The sequence below is a fragment of the Dermacentor andersoni genome, chromosome 11 (genome assembly GCF_023375885.2).
Source record: "Dermacentor andersoni chromosome 11, qqDerAnde1_hic_scaffold, whole genome shotgun sequence".
NCBI classification, from domain to species: Eukaryota; Metazoa; Arthropoda; class Arachnida; order Ixodida; family Ixodidae; genus Dermacentor; species Dermacentor andersoni.
The window spans coordinates 36,620,262-36,643,401 of record NC_092824.1 but is presented as its reverse complement, the minus strand read 5'-3'; the positions used below and the strand labels follow the sequence as shown (position 1 = coordinate 36,643,401).

At 48.6% G+C, this 23,140-nt stretch overlaps 1 protein-coding gene and 1 pseudogene across 1 annotated transcript in view; one reads left to right on the top strand and one right to left on the bottom strand.

The window, feature by feature from the left end:
• The first annotated feature begins 6,828 nt into the window (after nt 1-6,828).
• Nucleotides 6,829-23,140, top strand: part of LOC126517849 (neprilysin-1-like) — a 42,747-nt gene continuing 26,435 nt past the window's right edge. Inside the window, exons 1-5 of the mRNA XM_050167656.2 lie at nt 6,829-6,949; nt 14,039-14,315; nt 17,898-18,183; nt 19,700-19,896; nt 20,696-21,094. Of these exons, the coding sequence (XP_050023613.1) occupies nt 6,928-6,949; nt 14,039-14,315; nt 17,898-18,183; nt 19,700-19,896; nt 20,696-21,094 (1,181 nt within the window). The 5' untranslated portion in view covers nt 6,829-6,927. The remainder of the gene's footprint in view (nt 6,950-14,038; nt 14,316-17,897; nt 18,184-19,699; nt 19,897-20,695; nt 21,095-23,140) is intronic.
• Nucleotides 9,975-11,229, bottom strand: LOC140214151 (uncharacterized; annotated as a pseudogene).

The window sequence follows — 23,140 nt, the reverse complement described above, 5'->3', positions numbered from 1 at the left end:
TTCATACGGATATTCTAACAAAAACTTCGCATGTTTTCCTGTGTAACTTGCTCAATTCGCATAGATGTTTTCTCAAAAGGTGGAAGCCCTCCTTAGACAGAAATCGCACTTGTGGTTTGGCGAACCTATTGTTCATGCGCTGGCGCGTGGCACGTATGTCTGGTATGTTTGTAGCTTGAAAGTTCTAACCCGCGTATTCTAGAAGGCTCCTGTGCTCAACGTTTAAAGGGACACTAAAGGTTAATATTAAGCCAACGTGGACTGTTGAAATACCATCCCAGAAACCTCGAAACGTTTGTTTCATGCGAAGAAGAGACTTATTTTAAGAGAAAATGCGTTCTGAAGCGTCCGCGTACCTCTAGCGCAGTTCAAATCACCCGCCAGGAACAGTGACGTGATGTTTTCATAGTGACGTTGCGCTGTCGGTGAGTAAAACGGCGCCTGCAGACGACGCTACGGCTTTTCTGCGCAAAACGCAAACTCGCAGCCAGAAACGGAGCCAGAGCTGACAGCAGTGCGAAAGCGGAACTATGGTGGCTAGCGGAAGGGAAAGCGCACGACGATAAGCTGGTTCTTTATTTTATGACGACAACTTGGACACTCGTTGCAATGGATGACCCTGACAACGACACATTAGCTCGCGACGCTGGGTTCGAGTTCAGCTACTTAGCACTGATGAACGTGACCTGCTATTGAGGGCCCGCGCTGCCGCCGTCGTTGCGTACTACTACGACGACGGCCTGCTTTGAAAGGCACTTCACGCGACTTCAGTAAGTCGGCGTTGAACTCGTAATCCTCTGAACGAAAGTGCAGCGAGCACACTATGCGATTTTCCGGCTCTTTGCCAACGCGCTGTGGCAGAGGTACGGCACTTAACCACTTCGAACGGAAAGGTTCACTCGTTGGCACATAGCGATAAGTAACGCTGGATTCGCCGCTGCAACTGCCCTTCGCCAAGTTCCGCTGACCGTTCGCGCATCTCACAACATCACATGGATGTGGCATTTTCGCTGCTCCTTCCAAATGCAAGTTTCGCGAGCCAGCAGAACCAGCGCAGCACGACGCGATAAAGAAATAACAAACTCTAAAGCGTGCGCGGCGCAGAGTCGAGCACGCAGAGTCGAGCGAAAACGAAACCTTTCGACCATCCATACTACTGAAGGGTAACGTCAAAATGTTATTTTTTTCTTAGAATCGAATAGAAGGAGACAAGTAGCATTTTCTTCCGCCTTATAACCTAATGAAATGATCTTTTTAATACGAGTGGTTGAGTAGTAAAGACAAATTATGATGATGAGTGCCTTCGTCATCGGGCTAGTACCACAATGACGCTGGGGGGTCTCAAATCGTGTCATGCATTTACCTCAATTTCTCGGTTACTAAAGCTCTGTTCACGATTATATTGACGCCTTAGGCGTTCTAGAGCATTGCTTTATCACTTTAACTTGACTTCATAGTAACCTTTACTGTCCCTTTAAACTCGACTCGATGACGATGACGATTATTATTGACACCCACTCCGAAACGGGGCGACGATATATAGCCATCTAGCATACTTGATTTAATCGGGTTTCACTATATTTATTCCGATCGAGCATTGGCATATCTGATCTCGGTCTTGACTGTAGTATTTAAAATTTGTATCACTATACTGTAACATTAACTACGCCTCGAATGACTCCGGTTCTATCAATCGCTTCCCAGCTTTTTTTTTCGCCCATACTCTAATCGCCTCTTGGTTATCTCGACTGCTGACCTGTTAATCCTTCCTCCTTCTTTGATTCCCAATCCTTCTGGAAGGTGGGCACTTCCTACGGGCATCGCAGGGTCAATATGTTGGCATTCCATTAGGATATGCCGAGCCATTGCAGAGATTTTTTTTTTTCGTTTTCGTTTTTTACAGCAAAAACATGTCGCACCCTGTGGTGCATATTTTCTGCGGTACATCTTTGTCCTCAGGCAACAGCCCAGGTCTCAAATAGCAAGGCACTCCCCTTAGCATTATCATACAGATTGTCCCTCCTGCATTATTTTTTGCCTTTTTTCTTGTAAATTTACATGGCCTTCTTTGTCTCCATCTGTCGCATAAAATTTGCCGTCTCTGTATCTCTCACTTTCTTTTTTATAACTTCTGCTTGTCAATTTCCCCTTTTATTTGCTCTGCGCTTCTCTGTATTCAAAATAAGCCCAACCCATGTCACCTTCGACTACCTCGTTTGTGGTTTTACCATGGGCCCCCAACGCCACTTGGCCAACCACCCTCTGGTTAATCTCAAAAGTCCTTTAGGTAAACCGAATGGATGGATGGATGGATGGATGGACGGACGGACGGACGGACGGACGGACGGACGGACGGACGGACGGACGGATGGATGGATGGATGGATGGATGGATGGATGGACGGACGGACGGACGGACGGACGGACGGACGGACGGACGGACGGACGGACGGAATGAGCGTCCCTTTTATAAACGGGGTGGTGGGTTGCGCCACCAAGCTCTTAATATCGTGCCTAATGTTCTGCCTATGTTAACAAAAAAAAAAGGAAAAAAAACGAAGAATTCCCATCAAACTTTCTGAATCCCTATGGGAACATTGTTTTTGTACGCCTCCGTTGTTTGTCGTTTCCCCACTTTTCATCCACCCCTCTTCGAATCGCCTCTTGCTAATCTCTACTGCGGGCATGATTATTTTTCATCCGCTATTGCTGAACCCAAGGACTTAAAGGAGACCAGAGGTGCCTAAATCTACCGCTGGGCAGATGTCTTCACATTGTAATAAAGCGTGCTTCATCATTTTCCTGCCCAATAAATAATATATAAATAAAAGGTAGCAGTGCCACCCTTTGACAGAAGTGGTCACTGCGTTTCATGATCATCCATGGCAATTCTTGAGAAGTGTAGCGTCTTCATAAGTAAAGGACCGGTGCTGTGCTCATCTCAGTCCTTTTTTGTCGCCATGTATGCATTACTTTCTCCGCCTAGGACGCTTTAAAGCAGCCCGCCCGTTACAAAGGCATCAGTCACAATTCATCATCATTATCATCATCATCTTCTTCTTCTTCTTCTTCTTTATCATCATCATCATCAGTGGAGGAAGGGCTTTGAGCCGAGGATCGTTCGAGGATGCGGGGATTAGTGCTCTACCGCGAGTAGCACTCGTTCCTGGGCAGATCCACATCAAGTGCCGATTGTTCACTGTAAAAACTGGAACAGCGGGTTTTGGACTGTTCACTGGGTCTTCGGGTGTTCGACCCCAGGCCCAGATGACGGAAGGTGCAAGAATAGCCCGAGCCCGCATTCTGCGAAGACACACTTTTTCCACCCGAAAAAACAATACGGGGAAGGGAGCAGGCGTCATCGTGACGTCATGAACATTGTGTTCCTCGTATAGATGGCGTCTGAAACGTAACCTGTATGACGTGATTCCGGCTCCGCAACGACTTCTGGCTCACGTAACCCGCAACAGCACAGCCTTCGAGATCTGTTGTTTGTTACCTAGAGGCAACCGTCGCTAGAGCGTGGATTTGGACACCACCTAATTTGGATCATCTCTCGAGCGGAAGTTCCGAAAGCTTTCTCGGGAGAGTGTCAGGTTTCTTCACGATACGGTGTAATACAGGTAATACTTTTACGTCGATAAATAATTACCTAAACCCAGGAGAACGCTGCAAAAAACCTATGACATCACGTTCATTTGGTACACGTCTCGGGGCTCACCAAAGTCTCCGCTGACTCAAAGGTAGCCTCTTAGAGTGCTAAGCAGTTACAAGCTAGGTATCGTTACACGTTTTTAGCATCACGGTTCCTTGTATTGTCACGGCTGCTCGTATAACATCACACTCCATCCTCGCAAGTGAAAACAAAACGGAAGACAGATTTGCCCGCTTGTACGGCCACAAAATCATAATAAATCTTCAGGCCTATGTAAAGAACAATATTGACCCTGCAACTCCAAGAGGCACGGACCAGCCCTCATTGAGTTGGGTCGCACAGGATAATTGGCAACAGCAGTCTGTAACATATGTGCAATCAAAAATGTTTTCAGTAGTAGTCGGCCTTGCAACAGCAGAAGAAAAAAAAAAGCTCGCCAAAATTTTGTTTGATGATGCCCTTAAAAGCAGTGGCACCTACCCACTTGGGGGTACTGGCCAACGGTCGGTTTGCTTTCGTAAGTGAATCAGATGAGCAAAATGCGATAATAATAGCACAAATTCGGGTGCAACTTACATATAGTCGCGTTGCTTTCATAAGTGAATTAGAAGTGGCAATTATAATGATAGCATCAATTGCATAAGGCATAAAGGCATAAGTGAATCATAAGTGAATCAGGTGTGATAATAAATATAATAGCATAAATAGGTAAATAGATTTAGGCAGAGTATATTATTGTGCTTATCAGACAGGCCAAATGAACAACAATAAAAGTACGTCCCGAAGGTAAAAGATCCAAGAAACAAATGACCAATAATAGTAACAACAAAATAGGTGACATTGCCTTCTCTTCATTCGTTTTGTCCTTTCGCTCGCGCAATTTTTCCAAACGTTCGGGAACCAGCGAGGGCACAGTCAAAGCGTGCCTTAATAGAAACACGACACACCAAACTATATGTTCGGCTGAAGCTACGCTTCGCTGAAAACGTAGTGCGCTTGGTCGCACAGAGAGAGAGGGCCAAACGTAGTTTCGACCGAACCTAGTGTGGTGGCTAATTATTTAGCGACCTCTCCGAGTGTAGATTGCTCGCTTGGCCAATCCTCCGCTGTGGGCCCCTGATGATGACGATGATAGTTATACTTCAATTTATGGCACGTGAGAAGTGGTTCTTGTAGGGAAAGGAGGAAAGGCTGGCACTATCTTCTGCAACCCTTGCGGGGGCAAGTCTCAGCGCCAGCAGGGGCACGGATATGGACATGTTTTGGAAACATCATCTTCTTCCTTGGCCCTCACTAGAGGTCACGTGTACTCGTGCAACGCGTGCAAAGAAGAAGTGAACGTTACCGGCGAAGCTTGCAACCGGACGCGGTTCTACAGGGCTTGGAACAACCTCGCGCCTCCTCACGAAAAAGGTAGGACGCTGCGTCACATCACCACCTTTCACGTTTTCCCAGCCTCGCTACCAGGCGACCATATCTCTTAAACATCGAAGCAGTTATTACGACTATAGGTGCGGTGGACAAGGTTGGCTCCAAAACTTCCGCTCCAAATATCGGCGTGAAATTGTTGAGCGAACCACCAGAGCAAGCGATCTTCAAGGTATTCTGGTCATGCCAATGGGGATGTGTATCAGTATTTGGAGTAAATATAAATTATCGGCAGTCGCATTACTCGTGAACACGTTGTCTCTTTAAATGCGTTTTTTTTCGACAAGAACGTTCGTGAAACATGAAAATGTGTCAGTAAGGCATTGTCATTATAGATGCAGCGTCTCGAGATGTTGCTACCAGCGTCCCGATTAACGCAAATGCTTTTGCGTATACCGTAGGACCGGACGCGCTGAATCTTTCTAACAGGGAGTTTTAGATTTAAGAGGAAGCTTTAGCTCGAGTGCTCCTATCTAAATACATGTAAAAGGAGAATTCGTTTTTCTCGGCAACCAATGCACCAAATTTGACGAGGTTTGTTGCATTTAAAAGAAAAACTTAAAATCTAGTGACTGTTGGTTTCGAATTTTTGAGTTAGGTTGTGAATTTTTTATTAAAAATTGCGAAAAATCAAAAATTTTCAAAAAACGAAACTATCAAGTTTACAACTCTGTAACTCAACCACTAAAAATGATAATACAATTTTGTGAATTGCATCTAATAGTACATCTAAAGCGGACAAAATTGATATGTTACACATGAATTTAAAAAAATTTAATCTACGGGAAATACAACTTTTGCAAAACCGTTGTAACCAACGTAACAAATTCACGTAAGATGTAAAATGACATATTGAATTTGTCCGCTTTGAATGATCTAATGGATGCCGTTTACAGAACCACGATATCAGTTCTTGATGCAGAGCTATGAATTTGTGAACTTCGTGCTTCCATTTTTTTCAAACGGTCAAATATTTGAAAATCGATTTAAGAAAATTCAAGCCCTAAATCGAAATTCCGCTTCCAACAGTCACTAGAATTTAACTTTCTCTTTCAGATGCAACAAATTTCATCAAAATCGGTCCAGGGGTTATCTCATAAAAACGTTTTTGCGTTTTACATGTATTTGAATAGGCCGCGTCGGAGTTGGGCCCGAGCTAAAGCTTCCTCTTAAGGCTCGCAAAATTAGATGACGCAAACAGCCCTGCTTAAAAAATCACACAAGAAGGTATACAAAAAAAAAAAAACCCAAAGGAGTGCAAAAGAGCCGAGCCGGGCGCGCCGCTTAGCCAATACGCAAAGGTCCCTTTGCGTAGGCCCGCATCCCGAACGGACCAGCATCCGTTCGCCCGTATGCAAAATCTGAAATTCCCTGATAGATTATTTTGAATTAGGGGACTGAAGCCCCGCCAAGCGTTGGGAAACGCAGAGTGCATTGCGGGCCCACCTTCGCTCTCTTTTGCGCTCTTTGCGTTCTTTTGTACACCCTGCAGCTAGCATCCTCCAACGCTTGGACGCAGCTTGCGTTCCCGAAACAAAACCACCCAAATATCTCCTAGACCCATTCGTTCCGCGGCGGGAAAATGTTGCCGCGCGCGGGTTTTTCGGTCAGTGGCCATGGATTTATACTTTTAGGCCATAACGTACAGGTCTGCTCCTTCAGTTTTTGCTGGTTGTCGATACACTCTCACTAAATCTGCGCCCATTCATTGAAAACGTATTTGCTCGTCGCATCCAGTACAGATTGCAGCAATCGGCGCCTCGATCGAAGCGCTCAGACACCAGCAACTGACCCAGGGGCTCGCAACGAGAACCGTCTTCTTCCTGGAGCAGCGGCGAGGCAGTCATGGGAGACCCTGTCGAGCCAGGTACGATTCGGCAGCTTCTCTGTTCTTGCAACTGCTTTAGATTCAGATGAACTCGTCATGGTCATGTTCCGGAACACTATGTACAATTTTTTTTTCCAATACACCGCGAACTATCCCCCGCCCCGGACGAAGAGGAGAGGACGATCAAACATTTATTAAATTAAATAAAAATTCACCGACGACTACGATACTTCCTTAAGCGAAATTTGAGCGCAACTGTATACGTGTTTTCATTTTACCATACGTTTGCCAGCGTGCACAATCTGTCTCGTGCGGCACGTTCCAAATGGATCGAAGTGCGGCGCGACTGTCTCGCTAATCGGGAGATCGCGAGAGTCCGTGCGTGAGTTACGCGTGCGCGTGATTAACAGCAGCCGCCGACAGACCTCCTACACAACGCGCGCCACTCTGGCGCCATCTCGTAGCATCGTCGCCGCACTACGTTTTTCTTCTCACGCTTTCGCCATATACTCGACGCGTACGAGCCATGCGCAGACGATGCGGCATGGCTCGTACGCGTCGAAACGCGTTGTGATCTCGGGGAACAGCTCCTCTCTGTTATCGCGCGCCTGGCATCGGCGCGCCTGGCTACGCAGCTACGGCGCGGAACCTTCAACTCTCAGTGAAGCAGATTTATATCATGCAATAAAGTGCTCCTTCTTTCCTTTTTGCATTGATCGAACAGCTATAAAAATATAACAATTACATTTATAGATATTGAAGCATTTTGGAATACTGTCGATAACAAAGTAAGAAGCGGCGCTTGCCAAAGCGTCTGTGAGTGAGCCCAGTAAGCGCGCGCTGTCGCGCGTCTATGTGGATGCAAACCGCCATTACTCGTTAGGTGCGGCAGGCGCTAGGCGCGCGGAAGCGAGCTTGCGCACGTCCGCAAGCGTACGTGTGGTCTCGGCTTAGAAGCGGCGCTCTAAAGGACGCGAGCAGACGAAAGTTCCGGCTTCTCCTTTCCTCCGCGTCGAGCTAGTCAGGAGGCCTCTTAGTCCAAGAGTCTGACGGCTGCCACCGCCCGACCGGCTCACCACACCAGCTGCTGTTGGTCACCCGGGTTTGAGCTGGACAGAACAGGCTTCCACTTTTCACGTGTGGGGTTTGTGCACCGGAGAAGGTTGGGAGGGTTGGGGCAATCCCAAGTGCTGTGATACAGCGAGGCGTGTATACTCTGAAGCCCCAGTTAGTAAGGCTCAGGGGCTTGGGAGCGAGAAGGTTGTGTCGAAAGTGGATGGTGGTTTGAACAACGTAGTAATAACTGCCGGGGTTAATTTCGAGATTAATCCATGTGACTCACTGTACATGACTCACCGTGTCTTTAGTTACGCTATTACCAAATCTGGTGGGCATTTTTATATTGCTGTGTAGAGTGAGGCGGTGGTCTTGAATGTGGACTCATGAGGCCCCACCCTTGGCTGTGGATAAAGAGTGGATATGGAGGCTGGGTGCCCGAGATGAAGATTGCGTGGGCTTGGGAGGTGTCCGGGATTTAGGAATAGTCTTGGTCTTGAAGCGTTGTTTGCACTCCCACCGCACACGACACAAACGGGGTCGCACTCGTGGTACATTGGATCGTCCTTGAGCCCACACTTGGCAGATGGTATCGGTAATGGAGGGGCAGACGTCCTGTCGATGTCCGATTTGGCTGCAGTGGGTGCAGGCGTCAATCTTTTGTTGGAAGGGAAGGCAGCGAAGCGCACACCCTTCGTAGGTAATGCAAAAAGGTATGCTGGGTCTCCACCATATCACCAAGATGGTTTCGGTGGTGCCCAGCCGACACATCCCCGATGGTCATGGTTGGATTGTACCTTTGGAGGGTGAGGAGGATTTCATCTTCGGGATACTTCAGAGGGAGATGAAAGCTGCCACGGCAGGAGGTTGTAGGGTCAATTACATGCCTGGCAACTTCTAGGTGATTCCGTATCCCCGTCGAATTTTAGAGTCAGAATGTTTTTGTAGAGCTCAGCTCGATGCATGCTTGGTGTACTCACGAGAACTGTGTGATTGGTAGGGTTGACCCCTATCTAGTCGGGACTATTGACTGGCAGTCCACTCGCCTTGAGAATGATTTGTCATAGAGGATGCAAGCGTTTACCCCGACGCAGTTGAGGCCCCCGCGTATCCGTAGAATTACCTTGTAGTCTGCATCGGGCACTGGTGGGGCACTCGTCTTCCACGCGTACGAGGGCCGATCCAGAAATGAGGTGCCCATAAATTTTAGAAATAGACAATATTGTTTATTCTCATAGAAATTTACATGATTGGAAAAATGAAACTTTGTTCTATTTTTCTACATAATCGCCATCTTTTTCTACGCATTTTGTAGTTGCTGCTGCAATTTATGTATCCCAATGTCGTAGAAGTCCGCCTCCAACCCTTGAGGAAGCATTTCACTTTTTCTTTGACTTCATCGTCGCTGCGGAAGCGTTGGCTACTCAAATGTTCCTTTAAGGGGGTATGGTAGGGTGCATGAGCCATCTTGGTTTTAGCTTTATATCTCAACAACTGTTCTATATATTAGCGTGAAATGCTGCACGCTCAATAGGAATAGCGTTGGCCTTAATTGGTGTAATTTTTTCACTGCAGCCCTTTTTACTTCTTTTTTGTTGTTGAGAACTAAATTTTAAGCTATGATGGAAAATAAAATGTACCTTTCTTCAGAAATAAAAACCAGCATGACTGTGAAATTTTGCACAATAATTCCTTATAATAGTGAGTTTAACTGGAACCTTTAAAAAATGCTTTCCCGCATTCACGTTGGAAGAAAAAAAAATATTGCCGTCACATGTCTCGTACCGTGGAGCGTCTTTCTAATAATCTTTCTTTTAGTTATAACTGAGTGATTTTTCAAAAACATTTAGGTTCAGATTACTTGCATGGAATGTGAGTATAATCTGAGAAAATTTCACCGTAATCGGCTGTATAGTTTTCCAGAAAAGGCACATCAAGTTCCGAAAAATCTGAAAAAAAAGTGATTTTGAGAAAAACGCATTTTTCTTTGCACCTGCACTAAAACAGTTCAAAATGCACCGGCAGAGTACACACACTTTCTGGCTTTTTTGGTGTCTTTCCCAAAGCCTTTCTTTAAGTTTCTCTTTTTTCTTCGATGATCCTTGATTTCCGACGAGCTTCGGAACTCAGCCCTTTCAACACGCTCCTTGTCAAGCCGGTTCAGACCGACTGTACAGAACACACCTAGCGTAATGCCAAGGGTTTCCAAAACAGAGATTCGTGCTTGATTGCCGTCATTGTAGTACGCCACAGCATTGCAAGTGGCAAGTTTCAACGTGTCAGTGCGAACAAATGTAGTTTTCGGACAGCGGCACCAAATCAGCTGATTCAATGACTCAGTGTTTTGTGTCCTGCCATGGAGACACTTGCTCAGAAGGCGTGGTGATGATAAAGCCTGGAACACTGGCTTGACTGCTTCCAGAACAGCAGTCTGCAGGCTGTTTTTATGGCAATATGCCTCAGTATTACCTTCACTGAGGGTAATACCCACACCATGATGACGCGTCTTTGGGGCACAGTCCATGGTTGGGCTGTTCGTCAGTGGGTAACTTATGAAAATAGATTGCCACACGGCCTTTCGCATGCTTTCTAAGCTATCAGTGTTCTCACGAATGGTCTTGCCGTAATAAAATTGTAGGGAGTCAATATCCTTCTCTGTGAGACGGCCTCTCCCAGATAGTGGAAGTGCATCTGACAGCTTCTTACCTTTCAATCTAGTCTTCAGGTTTCTAAGCCTGGTTCCCATACGCTTTTGCACATGGCCGACACACCCGTGCTTTTCAATGTCTCTGCTATGTGGTTTTGCTTCTTTCACAGCAAAGTATGCCTTGCTGTCCCCGTCACCAATATATTTGGTGTACATCACTCCATGTTTTTCAACAGACCGCGCAAAAGTCTTCACAGCACCCGCAGCTTCCATACCTCCAGACGGTGTCCAATGTGTGTTGCTTTGCACTCGTCTTGGCTGCTGTCAATGTGGAGATTTCGCGAACACAGCCAGCAGAACTCAGTCTCCACTTCTAAGTCTAGCACCTTGCCTGTGTCAGCTGAAATGAGTGTGACGACACCCAGCAGGGATGAATGCCCTCTCTTCAGGTTCCATCCACAGTAGCAGTGATTTCTAGTGGTTGGGAACTGCCATGCATGTCAGCCTTCACCTCGTCAACGGCCCGGGTGATGCTTCGAGAAGCAACTGCCGCTGTTGCATGAATTAGGCGCACAGTGTACGACGCAAATTTCGTAGGTGGCGGAGGCACGTTCATAATAGCGCATATCACACGGCCAGCCACCAGTCCTTTCCCACATGTCCGTAGCGCAAAAACAAACCGGTCATTTACCTCAAACAAGCATCTTTGTGATCGCTTAGATGTCTTGAATAAGCTCATCGCACCGCATTCATCGCAACAGACATTCATGGTGCACGCCAGTCCAGTCCTCTCATCAATTTGTTCGTTTAGCTGAAGCTCACCTTCCCCGCATTTCTCGCATAATGCCGACTCCCGTAGAAAGTCTCGAAGGATCTCAATGTCAGCGAAACGAAATCCCGAAGCGGTAGCCTCTTCCACGCTGAATGTGTCACATGGCGCACTCACCCCTATTTTTGAGACACTAGCACTTCGACGCGCCGGCTCCTCGTTCGTTTCTTTCGTTGTAAATTGGTTGCCACGAAACTTCCTCTTCCTCGTCCACTTCCCAGCTGTTCTTACCATAATGAGAATGAGGCAAAATACCCGGCAATACAACGTCAAATAACACGCGCGGAATGTGCCCACAACAAAAAACAACCAAGAGGCTTCGATTCGTTATAAAAGCATCCCTGGTGGACAAATTTGCAATCGCAACTTATAAAAAATGCAAGAAAGTGAATATACTTAACAGATGTAACCATATTTATTATAAAAATTATGTAAACACTGAAAAAATGACGGAAAACAACATGTAAACAAACCCTCGCATCTGTCATTTTTAAATACCAGGAGGTGCGGAGTTTGGCGCCATTTTTAAATGTCTTAAAGCGCTCCTACGCGCTCGCCGCTGCACTGTTTTGCTCCCCACAGTGTGTATTATTCTTAATCGATGAAATCAAAAAAATCAGTTTTTTGTTGATCCCCCCCCCCACCCTATTATACCCTACTATAATAGGCACGAGGTCTGGAATGTACGGTGGGTGGGGCATGACAGTCCACCCAAAGTTTGTCAAAAGTTCCTGGGTTTGACGGGAGCCGTGAGGTCGGGCGTTGTCGTGAGGCAGCGTTACACCGGCTGCCAGTCGTCCTCGCCGGCGTTTCTCGACAGCTCGCCTGAGTTTTCTTAGGGTTGTACAATAACTGTCTGAGTTGACTGTTGTCCCACGTTCCATGAAATCGATCAGCAGTATCCCCTTACGATCCCAAAAAACACTGGCCATGACTTTGTCAGCACAAGGAGTTTGTTCGAACTTCTTTGCAACTTGTGCGGGTGACGCCACTGTTTGGATTATTCTTTCGTTTCGGGGGTTATTGTTATGTTTCTCCCGTAACAATGGAGTCCAACAATCCTTCCTTATCTTCTTGACACTTTTGAAGAAACCGACAAGCACAGTCGAGGCGTTTCTCCTTGTGGTCGGATGTCAATAGCCGCGGTACCCACCGAGCACAACACTTGTGATACGGCAATTTATCAGTCAAAGCTCCTTCCACTGTGCCATAAGAAATCCCAGGAATCTGAGCAACAAGTTCACGGACGGTGATCCTCCTGTTTTGAAGCACTTTGCGCTGTACCATCTTTATAACAGCCTCCGAAACTGATCTTCCACTCTGTTCTTCGTTGTGGACTTCCTTCAGACCGGCACTAAACTCCCTGCACCACTTTCGGACGTGTTGAACGGACATACACTTGTCGCCATGCACCTCTGTCAACTGATGATGAATATCCACGGGTGGAGTCCCTTTGGCGTGCAAAAAGCGAATTAAGGCAAGAATCTCGCACTTGGCGGGATGAACAATGAGAACCTCCATATCGCACGGCTGCTGAGCCAAGAATGAGCGGCTCAGTGAAGCGCGGAAGGGGGGAATCGAGAGTGGCGGAACAGCCGCACGCAGCAGTGTGGCCGAATTTCGCCTCGCACCTTCCAGTGTGGCAGCTCTTTGAGAACCCTAATTCTGGATCAACCCTAGTAGATTGTTTCTTTGGAGCAGGCGAGCAGTTGTCAGCCGGTGAGACATGGCAGGTGGAAAGAAGGGCAGCGTGCACTGCACGCCATGAGCACGTGACACCATCGCCAGCTACAACGCCTGCCGCGTCACGGTCAGCTCCACGGGCGGTTAGGCCTAGCGCTGAGGTGGTCGAGCTGGGGTACTCGTAGGGATGCGCCCTCGTAAGCGAGGAGGGGGGGGGGGGGGGGGGAGGTTATGCCCAAAAGAGTTTTTGGATGGTTGCCTAGTCCACTCACAGATGGTGTGATGTGTGACATAACGTTCAATTAAGGGTCCCTGTGGGCGGTTATAAGAGGTAACTGGGGAGAGTTGTGGCTTGGGCTATTTGGTTCATGGTGCGAAAGCAGGGGGACAGCGAAAAATTGACGGATGATAAGGTGATATGCCGGGAGTCCCCCACTGGCTGATTACCCGTTTATTATTTACTTTAGGACAAACGTTGCAAGTGCGACATTGAAGCCAAGAAATAGTGAAGTCTAAGAGAGTAAACTAGTGAAATCTACAGCGTCGTGTTCGTCCTCTCTTCGTCTTGCGTTCCGTCAATTTTGCATGTCCCCCTACTTTCGCATAGGATGAAATGTCCGTGAAGCCGAAGGAATCCAACTGTGATCAAGCACTGCGCCAGCGTCTTCTGTAATGCTGAATAAATGTTCCACTTTCTTTACAACGTCCACCATATGGCAGGTAAGGGACATGTTCGTCAGTGAAATCTGCAGCACTTCTGCTGTCGTAACGTGTCATTTTGCCTGGCTGGCTCACAAAAGCTTCGCTTACACCGATTCCCACAGCGCGTGCGACTTGCGTAATCCTTTTCTATTTCATTTAATGGGATCACCTCGTTAACGCCCCCCTGGCGCTGCTCCGATGTGGCACGCAGCCTCCGTCCCCTCGGACGCCGCCCGGCCCGTGGAAGGTGCCGGCTTGGAGAAGAGCACCGCGTTGATCACGCCGCCCCAGGAGATGCTGAAAGGGCTGGCCGAGCTTCCCTGCTTCTGCATCGCGCTCACCCTGGCGGCCACCGCGCTCGCGCTAGCCATTCCCATGATACTGCGCGATTACCTGCCTCCATGCCGAGAGCCTAACTGCTTCCAGTACGCCGCCGAGATGGCGCTCTCGGTCGACCCGGCCGTGGACCCCTGCAGCGACTTCTTCGGGTATGTAGACAGGTCTCGTCATGGTTGCCTTGATGGTCATTAGAAGGATGTACCGCAACTGTTGAACGAAACAAGAAAACCGAGAAAAAAAGACAAGTTTTATAAGGCAAGCTGCGTTGAGCAAGTCGAGTCAACTGTGTACTTTTCCTATGAGGAACCTTGTTTAGCTATCTCCGCAGGATTCGTGCGTGCGGTGCCTGCGTAGCAATCGCGATCCACCTAAACTGGGTGCAAGATAACGAGCTGCCTGCAAAATGCTTTGCGCAACATTGATTCCCACATTGTGGAAGAGCTGAATAACATTTTTGGTTCGAACATGTGTTTTTTCTTAACCTAGCGCCAATAAACCTGTTCGCCAATCATACATATAGAACGAATCAAGCTGTTCAGATGTATTGCTTGTACAGGCGCACGCAAAATCGCAATGTCCATATCGCTAACTCAAAACACTGGCTAAATAATGGTTTACTTATTTACTTTACGACACGCGTTGCAATTGCGAAGCCGAGAAGTAGTGAAGTCTACTTGACAGAAATGCTATAGGACTAGCACCAGTTTCGAGCCATCTGTCCTCAATAATGCATTGGCGTTCCAGTTAGGATCGTCCCGAACTGGCACAGGGGCGCTTTTAGAACGTCACACACGAAGAACCTCGCTTCACACAGAGAGAACAAGGCCTTTTTGTATGCATGTTACATAACAAGGCTTTAGCGTGCTTCGAGGCAACATGGTGGACTCACAACTGCGTCTACTCGCCAAACCCGGAGGAACCCGGACACGCCAAACCCCGAAAGAGGCAAACAAACTCTCCGGACACGCCAAACCCCGAAAGAGGCAACCAAACTATGTCCACATGCTACACCGGGGCGACTGTAATGCGATAACATTACCGGGGTTATAAGGATTGCACTGCCTCCAGGATCGGCTCGCGTCACAAAACCAGTTAAAATCCTTGAGAGGATATTAAGGGTCGTCGCTGTCGTCAGCATCAGCTTACCAAGTCGGCACCTTTGATTGCTTGTTCGATCGGTCGTTTACTAAATCCACTGCCTCCGGGATCGGCTCGCTTCACGCAGCGAGACACGACCACGCGAAGAGGTAGGCAAAGAAAGCGGTACTTTGATTTGGGCAATTTGGTTCATAGACAATCACAGCGCCACCCGGGGCCGCTGCGGTGTCCGTTGCGGGCGCCACCTGCAGTAAAAAAATTGTCTACAGCCGGGGGTACAGTGGGCGGGCCTCTTCCGTTTGGCTGCGCTGTCGAAGCGGGATTTTCTGCGCGCACAGGACTGTGTGTGTAGGCTTTACGGCGATGGCTTGCTACAAGTGCTTCGTGTCAATGGGCATCTACGCCACCTGATCTGGATCAAACTCGAACAACTATTTTCACCGTTAAAACTTCGCGAAAGCACATCCAGCCCTTGAGGGAAAATGAGGCATCCACCCAATCGTAGCAATTGGTACACAGGAAACCCATACGGGTTCCTCAAAAGAAAAAAAAAAACCAGTGTGGGTTTCTTTTGTAGCAATAGCTACAATTGGGTGGCTGTCTCATTTTCCCTTAATTAATCACTTCTCTCCACCTTGTGGGTTTCCGCAGAACTATTACGTCAAACAGCTAGCCCTGCATCGTTACGTCAATGGCACGGAGCAAGACATGAAAAAAAAAAGGGCTTGTGAAAAGGCAATGCGCGTCTCTGTCAAGTTTTTTATTTTTGTTTCTGCCTGCAGCACACTTTAAATGCATCTGAGTCAAAATATGCTTTGATGCAGTAATGTTCCAGCTGAATAATCGTTAGCATCAGGTGAGTTCCTTTTCTTCTTTTTCTTTCTGGGAGCGGGGGGGGGGGGGGGTGAGTAATGATATTATTGCAGTTGTGCCTTAAACGAAGGCGAGTGTGGACGGTTATGTAATAATTGCATGCTTCTAAATAAAATTCAAATCAGCAGGAGGTTATGTTCACCCTCAGGAGTCTGCAGCGACTGTGGGTTTATTTATTGATCTCGTGTGCGTTCTGTTAAATTTACATTCCGCACTTTCCGAGCCATAAAGCTGTGATTTAATGATTCTCACTCTGTATACTGTGTTCATTTTGCGATGCGTATGCAAAGTGAACCGATCGTTCGCACTATATTATTCTCTGCTACTCTGCATGTAATAAATCTGCACAAAGCTGTGTTGTTCTTCCAGTTCAAAGCAGTGGGAGAAGTGCTAGGTTATGCTTCATTGCGGGGTGTAGCCTCCAGAACTTGAAGTTGACTGTGATCTGGGACACCGTAGTGGAATCCTCTATGCTTATGTTAATCGCGTGGTGTTTTTCACTGCACACCCCAAACGTGGTGCACGAGAGTTGCATTAAAGCTCTCGGAATGCTGCCGCCGTGTCTGGGAATCGAACCAGTGGCCTCATGCTAAGCAGCGCAACGCACTATAGTCACCGAGAGGATTGAGGAATTAGAGCAAATGGGAAATGAAAGCAGCGAGTTCGAACACGAGTCATTTGACACAACGCACTTCCCGTGAAACTTTCGTAATTTTTTTTCTTATCGCTCGTTTCTTAACTGTCAAAATAGTATAGCTCTTCCTGTTTTCGCGAAAAAGATTAAGCCCCTGCGATTTACACGCCCTGCTTACACGTGGGCGACTCTTGTTTGTCTATTCCGCATCCTTACTACCACTTAAAAGAATCACCTGCACCTGGCGGCTTCGCCCCTCCCTCCTTTCTCCCTCCCCTACCATGGCTAACACACACTCTCGTTTTTTGAGCACGTAGACTTCTTTAATCACACTCTACACACGCCCACTCAGCAGTTCCACGGCTGCGTGTTTCCACCGAGCATCGGTAGTAGCGGTTGCCTCGACGTAAAAGAGTCCCCTTGTTTTGTAGGCTGGGTCGACAGACATCCGTTTTTCAACCAGTGCTGATCTTTTCACGTGGATTGAATAAAGAAGCGGCCACCTTCAACGCGAGCGGGGTACAGCTGAAAGAAGCGATAAGCAGAGGAGACCAACGTGACCAACCGTGAGAGTTCACCTTGCTCTGGAAGGAGAAGTGACAAGCGCTGGCGTCGGTCGAGAAAGTGGTGAATAACGCAGCGAAAGAATGGCATGGATGGTTTGCGGTCATGCTGCCGTTTACCGTGTTCAGCGCGCGCACTGCTGCTGACTGAGGCCACGTGAAATTGTTGTCTGCTTGGGTAGACCCGATCTTCGGGAGGTTCCGGCGAGGCAGATTTTGTGTGTGAATGTGACTATATGGCTCCGTGTATCGCTGTAATAGAATTCAGTTCGCAAGTGAGCGCATCGGTCCGTCTAGTGTGTGTTCTTTTTTAACGTTATTTTTACACGGCGTCCTCGCCAGTTCGGTAAAAAAATCTTGAAAACGTTCATCTTTCCTATGATTTTCCTTGAAGGTATGGTCTGTTGACTTCGTGTGCTTCTCGCTCTTAGCGAGAACCCCACGAAGCGCCTTGTCTTGTTGTTTCTATGGCGTATACTGTCCACCGTTGCTCATTAAAAAAAAAAGGAACGCCTTCAACGCAAAATATTGCTCTCTCGTCTCGCTCGCCCGCTACCACGTAGTCACGTGTGCGGCAACTTCGAAGACCTGTACCCGCGCCACTCGAGCCTGCTCGCGGTGCTGGCCACCCGGGTGAGCCAGTTCCAGGACTCCGTGCTCAACCGGCTTGAGACGAGCTCCTCGGCCGAGACGCCCGGCGAGGCGACGGTGGCCGCCTTCCGCGTCTGCGTCGACCAGTACCGCGCCGGTGACGAGGGCGGCCTGCACGCCATCCGGGACCTCCTCTGGGAGCTGGGGCTCTTCCTCAGGGCCAAGCCGGTCACGCACACCGTCGAGAACGTGTTCGTGGTAAGCCCACTACTAGGGGCTCGGGCGTCAGATGCATGCATACATATATCCTCATTGCTATAACGTCGTCGTCAAATTTGGCGCTTTGTCGTGACGTCGCCATGATGTCGATCACTCCAGATCCAGCATTTTGAGACCGACTTTAGCATCACATTAAAGCAACTTAACAACCTTCAGTCTGGAATTGAGACATCATATATATATATATATATATATATATATATATATATATATATATATATATATATATATATATATATATATATATATATATATATATATAACATGGCGTAAACATGCGGGAAGACTTTTGAGAATGCACATAGCATGAATGTTTAAGTCACGTCATGCCAGTCAACGTATATTTAAAGACTTAATTGATTACGGATATACGGTGTTCACACATGATGCGCTTCTATATTTCGAAAAGAACCGAAATTTCCTATACGAGTAAATCCGCTCGTATTAATGAGTTTAGGAGCTTTTGTCCAACAACAAAACTCTATTAAAGACATCGAACTACTCGCCAAACTTGGTAGTGCTCCTCCAAAAAGACCATCCTTTTTTGCATTGCACCACTCTGAACAAGTGACTTATGTGATTGTTTTTCGTTAGCAGGCGGTTACGTTTAGTTCAGCGCTATGTGATAAAGCTTTTTTTTTTTTTCACGAGACACTAAAAGGTAAGTTCTATACGTTAACACACCGTGACTAAAATGGATAAGTGCTCCCCAGCCTTCGTACTCGGTGTCATCCTTGCATCGTGTCATAAGAGCGTCAAAGTGTTTGTACGACTTTAAATTGTCCAACTCATTTGCCATTAGTGCAGTAATCGAATCCAATTAGGCCAACGAGCCGTGCAGACCTCTTTTTTTTTTGCTTTCTTGCAAACGCTCTTATTGTTCGTGTGCGCATGCTTCCCGCACCCCCACCACTCCTTGACCAGAGCCGAACAAACAATATACAGGCAAATCCAGGCAGGATCCTTTCCCCACCCCTGCCTCCCGAACAAAATATACCCAGAGAGATATAAGAACACATGTCCTCACTGCAATGCATTAGGCACCCTTCGGCACGTCATAGGAGAGTGCAATTTTTCCATAGACCACCCCCCACCTATACCCATAACTAACCCCCCTGCTATCCCCACCCTTTACGAGCGATGGGAGATCATGCTGTCCAGCCCCGCCCTGGAAGACCAGCTCCGACTGATCCACAGGGGCCAGGCGGCCCTCGAAGCATATGGAGCCCGCGAAGAGGGAGCCACCCCATCAGACGCTTAACGCGTCTCATTTCATAATGGACCAGTAAAGTTGTTTCTCTCTCTCTCTCTCTCTCTCTCTCTCTCTGTTTTTCAAAAAAACTTTCCGATGTACCTCATTTTCGCTTGTACTCGGACCGCATTTTACGTGCCATGCATGCACGTACAAGTTTTCTGCTCAAACTGCAAACTCCGAGAGATGCGTATGTGCCCCCCAGCGCGCATGCGCGTAGCTCACTCGGCGACCCCGCTGCAGGGCGTGGTGAAGCTGTCCCTGAGCTTCGACCTGCCGGTGCTGGTGCGAGCGGTGCTGGTGCACTCCCTGAAGCAGACGGCGCACAACAAGCTCGAACTGCAGTTCGACCTGCACATGCCGGTGGCGCCCGTCGACCGCACCGTCGACTCGGTCGAGGACTCGCTGCGCGCCGTAGCGCACAACGGCACCTTTAGCAGGTGCGTGCCTCGAATCGAAGGCAACGTCGCCACATTCGGGTCCACTGAGACATATACGTACTTCTGCGTCGCTTACTATAGAGGGAACGCGCTATAGTGTCCACGAGAGCTGCACGTATGGTGGTCCAGTAAGCGTGGGAATGATGTTGAATACTGACATGGACTTGCCTTAGCGTTGTCTTTGTGGCTTGGGAGTTTTCAAATTGATCATTTTCGACGACTTGTCACGTTGTAAACTAAACACTTTGCAATGGCTATGCGCGTGTGCGCAGACGTATTGCCTGGCTGTGCTTCGAAAACTATGCTTGGAGATTTAGAAAGATAAAGCGTAATAAGTAAGGCCACTAGATTTTTTAGATCCACATCAGCAACTGCGGCGCTCGCGATATTTGATAAGTTATGAGATGCGGCTCCGAGGAGACGACGACTACCGGCATCGTACAAGAAACTCGCGCACGCGCAGTGAGTGTGGTAAATTTGATCTCTTCACGGCGGTTGCACGGATGGAATTAACGAAAACGGAAGTATCACTTTTACGTTTAAAGTTGCAGTTGTGCATGCACTTCTACTGTAATGAAAAAAGAGCGTGGTAAGCGAGACTCCTTAACTGGAGAAATACGTAGCAACGTGTATCGAGTCAATGCGATCTGGACTGACACCGTACTCGACCTGACCTTGCGCTGTAGGCTTGGATGTCATTCTTTCTTATCCTGGGCGCTGGCGTGCTGGGCAAGGGACTATATACCTATCTACTATAACAGTCTCCGGCGCCCGTCAGCACTGTTGCTTGGTTACGCAGATTCCGCCACCTGGCGTCCGCCGCTCTCGGCTCCCTAAAACTCCTCGAGTCCCAGGTAGCCGCCGCTCCAAGCTGGGACGGCGGCATCCAGTACGTGCGCTTCGCCGACGTCCAAGACGGGCTGCTGGAATTCATGACGACCGAGCGCCTGATCAACGTCAGCAACGACGCCGTCTCGGTTGACGGGTACTTCGACGGTGAGAGCGAGTTGGCGACAACCAACCCCGAGCTGCTGATGGGCTTCGCGTCGTTCGCGACGCAGCAGGGCGGTGCCAGGCTGCTGAACCTCGTGCGGTACTTGCTCGTCGAGAGGCTGCTGCCGGTCTCCTCGCCCAAACTGGCCGACATCTACAACGTCACGGGCAGCGAGGCATTCAGCGTCCGCGTTGCTGCCTGCAGGTGAGGCCGGTAGTTGCTGCGAGTACAGCCTGCAGCCGTTTGTAACGCGCTGCACTCTTTAATGCCTCCTATAGAACATAATTTTAACACGAAAGTGTTTTGACGCCGGTTTCCACAGAAAATCGGTGCACTGTGCGCATACAGGCAACACCAATTAATGCGGGATCTGGGAGCATGTGCAAAGCTGCCTTCTAGCTCTCTTCACCAAAAGAAGCGCCTTCTCTCCAGACACAGTACTGCGCATACGCGTCCTTCCGTGCTCGTGTGCCTGCCCGTTTCTTGCCAGCGTGCTGTCGGAATCGCTATGATTGCGACATTGTGATTACGCTAGGAGAGCTCCGTCCTTTTCAGCCGGCGCAGTGTGCAGTGCATTTTCAAACGTACTGCATACGTCAAAATAGCCGAAACAGACGTTAAGCTGCAGTTTCTCATCCACAGCTTGAGCTTGTGTTGATTATACTGTGGGACTCTTTTCAGGAGTGCTCTCATCCGTGAGTGTCTCCGTGTAGTGGCCGCACGTCTACCGATAACCTACACGTGCGCTACTGCGACACGCCCCTTTGATAAGAGCTTATATACCGCGGCGCCGAGCGTAGCCGGCGCACTTCTTCCCAGCTTATCACAGTCGGCGGCCCAGCTGTGCTGGTGATCGCCAGTCACCTTGTCAATGGAATAAAGCAATTCCCTTTGCGTACTGTCCCTGCAACCGCCTGGTTCCTGCCTCCCTGGCAAGAACACCACACTCCGCATAGCTAATATGTACTAGAGAGGGATAGTGTGTTCAGGGGCGGCACGCGCCATGCATTGCCGTGAGGCGGCGAGGGGGAAAGGTCCGGCACTTGGATGCCAGTCCACCAGACGGTAGTGCCGCCGCCAAAATCCGTCGATCCGTCGCTCATTCTTGCTGTAGGCAGTTGTGCCGCTTGAACGCCGCAAGCACGTACGGCGCAGTTTGTGTCGTTTGTGATTTTTGTTGTAGTTTGTGTAGTTTACGAATCCGGCTCTGGACCACCCCCAGAGATCACTATACAAGCCGGACGAGGCGCGGTCCCGGTGGTGAAAACAATCCGTGTACTCGGTCTCTTCATGCAAGCCCACGGGCGCAACGGCAAAATCATCCATAAACTGGAAGCGTGCGTCCAACAGACGATGCGACTCATCTCGAGAATTGCCAACCGACACTCTGGCAGGAAAGAAGCCAACCTCATAAGATTGGTACAAGCTTTCGTGCTCAGCCGCATCACCTACATCACCCCGTACCTCTGCTTCAAAGCTGCTGAAACACAGAAAATAGAGGGAATTATCCGGAGTGCCTATAAACAGGCTCTTGGGCTATACCTATAAGAACGGCCAACGCTAAATTGATAGCCCTATGTTTGCACAACACCCTTGAGGAACTCGTGGAAGCGCACCTCATATCTCAATAGGAAAGGCTAGCTCAGAGTGCCGCCGGGCGAAATATCCTCTAGAACCTCGGCATCGACTACGAGTCGATACAAAGCACTAAAGTAGAGACATTTCTCACGATCAGAGACGTCATCTCAAAATTAAACCACTCCCTAAAAGCATGCGCCCCGCCACAGGGAAAGGAGGGCTGAACGGTTGGTTCAAAGCCCTCCATCAGAAATTCCACGCCTTCAAGGACCCCGTCTGTGTCGACGCAGCAGAATACATAGAACGCAACCGTATGTCCCTCGCAGTGGTGGACTCCTCCAGTCAAATGCGCGCTGGTGCTTCAATCCGAACCAGAAGCACTGAAACAGCGGAAGAGGCGGCTATCGCTGTGGCAATAGCCTCCACACACTGTCATTACATTATTAGCCATTCCAGAGCAGCAATACGCAATCTTGCGAAAGTCGGGTCTCGGCTCCCGTAAAAGACATACTAGGCACCAACCAACACCCACGACCAATCCAGATCATTTGGGCACCAGCGCACTCCTCCCTACCCGGCAACGAAGCCGTTCACCCCGCCGTCCGCGGACTCGCCAACCGAGCACTCGGACGGCTCACGCTAGGATCAGGGAGGGATCGCATGGTCAGTTAC